General features: G+C 41.0%; 1 protein-coding gene and 1 pseudogene across 1 annotated transcript; both read right to left on the bottom strand.

Annotated features, from left to right (window-relative positions):
* Nucleotides 1-1,977: 1,977 nt before the first annotated feature.
* Nucleotides 1,978-5,784, bottom strand: LOC129041586 (small ribosomal subunit protein uS5-like; annotated as a pseudogene).
* Nucleotides 5,785-5,952: 168 nt separating this feature from the next.
* Nucleotides 5,953-7,298, bottom strand: SSU72L6 (SSU72 like 6). Its single transcript, XM_054496748.1, has one exon. The coding sequence runs from the start codon at nt 7,242-7,244 to the stop codon at nt 6,660-6,662; it is 585 nt and encodes a 194-aa protein (XP_054352723.1). The 5' UTR covers nt 7,245-7,298; the 3' UTR covers nt 5,953-6,659.
* Between the last annotated feature and the right edge of the window lie 355 nt (nt 7,299-7,653).

The following is a 7,653-nucleotide window of genomic DNA, read 5'->3' as shown; positions in this document are numbered from 1 at the left end:
GCTATATATTTAAGAGTAGTTAACCTTATTTTAAAACATTCATATTTATCAAATGCCAAAAAATATGCTTATTTAAACTCATTATGAAAAATCTTAGATGTCAAGTTGAAAATGTGGAAAAGAAAACATAGTTGTTCAAAAATTGTTTTAGAAAGTACTTAATGACCACTGATTTAGGCTCAGATCCTCTGGGAGGCGGCCTGCCACTGCAGTCATATATCCAAATCTTTCTCTCTTGCATTATGCCAGCATTCTTTTTGAATCTTTTATTTCTGCTTTCAGCACTTCCTGGGACAATCTTTATGCACAAGCCTTGGGTTGCCCATGAAAGAACAGAGTATGAAAAGTACACCTAAGACAAACAGGCCAACTCATAAGATAAATCCCAACACATTATCTTTATGAATAGTGGTAATTTTCACTATGCATTTATCGTACTGCAAAGTTCTATCCTATCGACATGAAATAACTAATCTAATCTTCACACCTACCATATGAGGAAGGCCAAATTATCATTCTCATTTTACAAATTAAAACTGAGGCTCAGAGAGGCTACTTAATGCACCTCCAGGTTATATAGCTAGTTAGAGTGAAATAGGTGTAAAAACACAGGAAAGCTAGTATTATATTCCTCCATGCTATGGGAATGGCCCCAATCCTTTCCCTCTTTCCTTTCCTGACAATCTTTTTCCCCTTCCCATGATCCTTTTATTAATGCCTTCCCACCACTCACTAAACTCTGTGCCCATAAATAAGAGACAAGAAGGATATACATTAAAGATGAACCCTGATCATCTCTGGGAGGTAGGTTAACCACTGATTTTTATTTTTGCCTTTCTTAATTCCTGACACTTTCTAAGTTATGGAAAAAAATGTGGCAGATGAGCTCATTGTTTTGGCAAATATTCACTCTATTTTCCCTACTTCCATGTAAAAGCATACATCCTGGCCCCGCCCCATAGGAGCTGGGCTTGGCCTGGTAACTTGCTTCGTCCAGAGGAATGCGGGAAGAAATGACTCTGCCAGCCTCAAAACAAGGCCTTAAGGAGTGTCTCTCATTTATAGCCATCTACCCAGGAGCTCCTGACCTGTCAGGAAAAGATGCCTCATATAACTGAAGTCCTCCAGCCTGGTCCCACCCACAGATTGTATGCAGAACAGAGGTACCCCAGTCTACCTGTAGACATGTGAAAAAGAAACACATGCTCGTTGTTGTATTTTTGGGTTGGGTTTTGCAAAGTAATACAGTAACACAATATATGCCTATTGCATTTAAACTCTCTTTTATTATCATATATCATATAAATTCATTTTCTTCCCCAAATGATAAACTTATGGACTGTCCCTCATAATACTTATGAGTTCTTAACTATAAGCATTGCTTATTTAACTCCAATATATTTTTCCTGTGAGCAACTACTTCATTAGTATCTGTTTGATTTTGCGAGTAAATTTGATGTTGATGCAATGAAGAAGAGCTAGAGCTGGAGCTCATTTCCTGAAGCACATGCATTCTGCACTTTACCTCTGCACAGTCTTTTCCTTACCCCATATGGAGAAAGCTGGCTGTGCAATTCCTCTCCTGTCTTCACTTAAAACAGCCAGGGATTGCCAGGAGAAAGCCTGCTGGCTGCAAACAGTGAGGTGAGATTTCAACTTTCCAGCAGTTAGATGTACTTGTTTAATAACCTTGCACTGTTTTTCAATGTGTCTCCATTAGGGGTAAAATACAGGCTTTTATTTTTTTTTTAATCTGCTTTTGTTATTTATAAAACCTTGGAGACTTATCACTTCTCTAACTAGCATAAGGTAGTCATTTTCCTAAGTGAGGCACAATCAAGGTCAGCCTCTCTTTTGTAAAACTAAGGCTATGATAGTTTGGGAAATGAGAATCAAGCTGTAACTAAAGGGTTGGTTGGTTGTTTTCCCCTTTATTCATTTTCCTGACCTATTTATTTATTTATTTTCAGGCCTAATTCACTTTACTTTTCTTGTATAAAACCCCCATGTTGTAGCCACAGCTGGAGCCTGGGTCCTCTGCACGTAGACTCTGGTGTGGGTATTGACGAGGTGGTCAGTGAATTCCTGATAGGGAGACTTGGTGAATACAGTCTCCTTCCAGAGGTGGGGTGTCAGGTAGCTGTAGGTCTTAGAGATGGCATCAAAGGTGGCTTTGGCAAAGTTGCCCAGGGTGGCAGTGCAGCCCCTGGCTGAGGTGTAGCAGTCTCAACCTCTCTCAAGCACGAGGTTTTGAAGATTATGCCGGTGCAGAAGCTGACCCGCGCCGGCCAGCGCACCAGGTTCAAGGCGTTTGTTGTCACCTTGCAAGGGGCAGTGTGGGGCTTGCCGATCTTGTTCCCCCAGTAGCCTCTGCGCACGGGGACAATGGAGAGTTTGGCCAGAATGATGGCCCCGAGAATGGCAGTGGCCACCTCCTTGGAGCACTTAACACCCAGACCGACGTGGCTATTGTAGTCTCCGATGGCAACAAACGCCTTGAACCTGGTGCGCTGGCCTGCGCGGGTCAGCTTCTGCACCGGCATAATCTTCAAAACCTTGCTTGAGAGAGGCCCCAGGAAAAAGTCAATGATCTCAGGTTCCTTGATGGGCAGGGAGAAGAGATAGATCTCCTCCAGGGATTTGATCTTCATGTCCTTGAGCAGGCGGCCCATCTTGGTGACGGGCATCCGCTCCGCAGCCTCGGCCCGGTCCACGGCCGCGACCCCGGCCCCGGATGCTACTGACTAAACCTCCCCGGAAGTCACCGCTGTTCCCCATCCCAGGGCCCCCGGGGTCCCGGACCCCGCCCCTGCACCGGCGTCATCTTTTGGTGTTTTCTCGGAGTAGAACTTCCTGGCGTATTTATACAAGTAGGTTAATAAAAACAATAGAGATACCCCTCAGGAATTTGAATTAACCTAAGAAGACATCTACAGCTTTAGATACCAGGAATCAATTTGACTGATACAGAGGCTGGAGCTAATAAAGGATTGCTGGTTGCTGACAGATGTATTCCTAACAAAACAGGCAGATTGGGCTGTGCTGACATCTAAGGTTTAAGCTCTTATCTGTTACTCTCACTATGACTGGTTATTTTCACAAAACACCCTTAAAAACTATTTATCACTGAGAAGAGCCCATGGTAAAGCTTCTAAGACGTTGCCTTCTGTTATTTAAAGAGGAGCCACTTAGCACTGGCTGTTGATTAGAAGACACTTAAGTGAAAAACATCCTTTCTTCAGAGGGAGTCTATGCTTTTAATCATCTCATCTGGTAAACAGTCTTGACGCAGTTAAAAGGTGTTTTTACCTCATCTACAATTGTTCCAATAATATATGTATGTATTGTTATGCTACTTGCAATATGTTACTAGACTTCAATCATTAGTGGGCAAAAGTCTAGAGAGATGAAAAATAGTGAATACATATTAAAGGTGAAATTAATGACGATTTTTAAAATTCTATTACTTATTTTTGACAGAAGTAACTTTTTCAAAAGAAAATGACATTAATGAAACCTTTCAGATTTGACCTTTTAGTGGCAGTAAAATTGAGTTACATAAATTCTATTAATGGTAATGGCTGCTTCCCAGCAAAACCTCTCTGATATTGTGGAAACTGGTGTTACTCAGGATTTTCAGAATCACCCTCTGTAAAGAACTTTTGAAAATGGGTTAAATCAGTGAAGTCAGTTGACTGAGATGATCCATTATCAAGCTACAACAACAAAATAAGTTAAAAACAATGATGATGTTTGGTCCTATTATTTTATGTATGTAAAATAATACATAACTTGAACGTAAAATAACTACTAAATAAGATAATTAGTTTCCAACATTGAAGGCATTTTTTTCAATAGATATCCAACACTGATACTGTGGAAACTGCTGTTACTCAGGATTTTCAGAATCACTCTCTGTAAAGAACTTTGGAAAATGGGTTAAATCAGTGAAGTCAGTTAACTGAGATGATCAATTATCAAGCTACAACAACAAAATAAGTTAAAAACAGTGATGATGCTTGGTCCTATTATTTTATGCTCTTGAATGTAAAATAACTACATTATGCTCTTCAATGTAAAATAAGATAATTAGTTTCCAACATCGAAGGCATTTTTTTTTCAATAAGTATCCAACACAGTGCCTGACAAAGAATACTCCCTTCACCAAGTTTTTGTAAACTAAATTGATTATACCTCTTTAATTTTTCTAGTTAGTTTTTAGAGGAGCCATTAATTTTCCTTCTGATCTCATTTCGTTTTTTACCCTATAATTATTTTCTTGAATTTCTAATTTGGGAGAAGACAGCATCAGCTAAAAATAAAAAGGAATGCCTAATATTTAGTGAGAAAAGTTCACTATTTAATATTTGCCTAACTACCTAATATTTAGATATGTGGTGAGGAAAGTTCACTACTACTCAGTGAGAAAAATTCAATTAAGTAGAAGTTTGACTTGGGGTGAGAAGATGTGCATGGAAAGGGGCTGGCAAGTAGAATCACAGCCAAAAGTGTTTTCCTGGATGGAAATTTCTGCCAGCTGGAAAGAGGTACAGTGATCAAAGGCTCTGTCTCTCTTTTTCTTTTTCTTTTTTTTTTTTTTTTTGAGACGGAGTCTCGCTCTGTTGCCCAGGCTAGAGTGCAGTGGTGCGATCTCGGCTCACTGCAAGCTCTGCCTCCCGGGTTCATGCCATTCTCCTGCCTCAGCCTCCTGAGTAGCTGGGACTACAGTTGCCCGCCACCATGTCCGGCTATTTTTTTTTTTTTTGTATTTTTAGTAGAGGTGGGGTTTCACCATGTTAGCCAGGATGGTCTCGATCTTCTGATCTCATGATCCGCCCATCTCGGCCTCCCAAAGTGCTGGGATTACAGGCGTGAGCCACTGCGCCCGGCCAAAGCTCTGTCTCTAGACACATTCTGCCCTTGGTAGGCTGTGATGTTGGGCATGTTATTTAAACTTTAAGTTTCAGATTCTCTGAGCTACCTAACTCAGAGAGATTTTGTGGAAATAAACTAAATAACGTTTATGAGGTGTTTCATAAAAGGCCCAAAATGGAGTAGTAATATTTGTCTTTCTAGGGAAAGTTTCTAGGGAAAGTTCAGCAGTTAACTTTAGAAACCAAGTATTGAGCATCTGGAATGCAAAATTTAATCCAAGGCCATAAAAAATGCCATCTGGCCGGGCATAGTAGCTCATGCCTGTAATCCCAGAACTTTGGGAGGCCAAGGCAGGCGGATCACTTGCCGTCAGGAGTTTGAGACCAGGCTGGCCAACATGGCAAAACCCCGTCTCTACTAAAAATACAAAAAAATTAGATGGGTGTGGTGGCACACAACTGTAATCCCAGCTAAGCGAGAGGCTGAGGCAGGAGAATCACTTGAACCCAAGTGGCAGAGGCTGCAGCGAGCCTAGATCATGTCACTGGGTGACAGAGTGAGACTCTGTCTCAAAAAAAAAAAAAAAAAGACAAAAGGAAAAAAAGAAAAGAAAAACAAGAAATGCCATCCTTTGGTTCTGCTGTTCAACTCACTGGAATGGATCTGTCACTGGTCAGACCCGGTAGAGGGTATATAGAAAGCCTTGAGTTGACAGGGACAAAGAGAGTGTTGGGCCATGGTGGGCATGGCCAGGCCTAGGAGACTTACTGAGAGGTTCTACTGGCTATGAAAATGACGTAGATAATAAGTGGACAAAATACTTTGCCTAACTTTGGTTTTCTCCCTGTACCTAGCATGATGCATGTATACATTCTTCTTGGGTAACGAATCTGTCAGTTGACGTACCATCTCCTACCACACTGGTGTCAGGGTTTTAAGAGCTTCCCTCTACTATATATCCAAGTTAGTTTTAATGATATTAAAATCTCTGCCATCCAGGGAGGGGAACTGGGGTAGAGGCAGATGTATAGAACTGCTGTGGTGTTCTTTGCAGATCCTGGAAACAGGATTTCTTTCTTTTTTTTTTATTTAAATTTTTTATTTCATTTAATTTGATGACCTATTATTTGAGTAGATAATTCCAAATTTTACAATAATATGTAGTTCATTATCCAACTTCGATTTTACCTATTAAAGTGAGCATTAGTAAAAAAGATATAATCTATATGTGAAAACATTTATCTGTTCAAACATGTAATATTATACTCTATTAAAGAAGAACAACATTTAAGTTAATATACCACACTCCATTGGTCTCAACTAACTTAAAAAATTTAAAAATTAAAAAAAAAACCACTCAAATTGAGAAAAGGAAGTTTATTTAAAAGGTGCTTATCTATACAATGTTATTTATCTGCTGAATACCCTTAAACAAATCATTTTTCCAGCAGTCCATTATCAGCTCGGTTTGCTCATCTGGAAAACGCAGTCATGGTGGGATAGCTTCCCTGTAGAATGATATAAGCATTAAATCAGTTATTCTATGTAATGCACCTAGAACAATGCCAAGCATTTTTCAGTGCTTTTAAAACTGTTAGTCCTTCTCATTTCCCATAAAATATTTTCTTGGTAATAGTCTCTTTCCAGGTGCCAGGTGATATGTACAAAAGTAATACAAACAGCACTCAGTGGAAGGTCTTTGCAGATACTTCTCACAATCAATCTGGACTAAAGTCCCATGCCTAAGTTCTTACTGAGGAAAGGGACAAAGCCAGCCCAGATCTTCAGTAGAAGCAGACAGTGTGAAGAAAGCTTTTTCCTGCCTTCTCCTCCATTTGCAACAGCAGCTCCTCCAGACTGTCTTCCATGTCGTCGGACTGCTGCAGGCACTGGCAAATCTCACAGATGAGGAAAGCTCCCAGGATGGCACCTTCCAGGGTGTCTTCGATGTCCATGTTGATCACGTGCACAGGCTGCAAGGTCTGCTGTTCTCTGGAACACAGATCTTCCACCACTGTGTCATAGACACTCTCCTCACAGGTGAAGATGACATCAAAGAAATCGGTGCACTCCTGAAATCTTTCTGGGCCGGGCTTGATTCTCTCATTTCTTTCCAAGATGTGTAAGATTCCATTGTGGGTGTAGCATTCTCTATCTTTCCTGAGGAGGTCATTGTACATCTCCTTATATGTTGTTGCAAAATCATAAACTACAGGATGATTGGGTCTTCGTCCTGGTAGCCTCACATGAGATTCAGTTCCAAAAGACCGGACACTTAGCCCTTTTCTCCTGAGGATGCTGTGGGCCTCCATGCTCCTGTTGATGTTGCTCGCACACACCACAGCCACCCTGAGTGGGGAGGAGAGCATGATGGCAGCCACTGGGAACCAGAGAGACACAGGCACCTCAGCTGCTGCAGGGACTCTGAGCCAAGGAGAGGACCACCTATACCCAGGTCTTCCAAATGAGCTAATGTGGAGGCACAGGAGGCAGGTTTATATTGAGTCACCTTAATTGGTGGGTGGAGACTTCCTGACTTCTGGATTGATTAGGTTGTGATAATGGATTCCTAACTCATCACAAGAACAGTCAAGATGATTAAATTACCTAAAGCAGTAACTCTCAACAAAGGTGGCACCACCCAGTTGAGATTCATTTAAAATCTGCAGTTTGCTCTGGTGATTCTCCAAGTGAATGGGGGCTGCTATTGAGAATGGCCAAGACAATTAAGCTACCTGCAAGAATGTCATAGGACTCTCCAGTGACCTTCAGACATGA

Source organism: Pongo pygmaeus, chromosome 6 (assembly GCF_028885625.2).
Source record: "Pongo pygmaeus isolate AG05252 chromosome 6, NHGRI_mPonPyg2-v2.0_pri, whole genome shotgun sequence".
Classification (NCBI taxonomy): domain Eukaryota; kingdom Metazoa; phylum Chordata; class Mammalia; order Primates; family Hominidae; genus Pongo; species Pongo pygmaeus.
Note: the sequence above shows the minus strand (reverse complement) of the source record. Positions and strands in the feature narration are given on the sequence as shown.

Excerpts from the sequence above, each read along its gene's own strand:
- SSU72L6 (XM_054496748.1), bottom strand. The coding sequence starts at position 7,244 with ATGCTCTCCTCCCCACTCAGGGTGGCTGTGGTGTGTGCGAGCAACATC.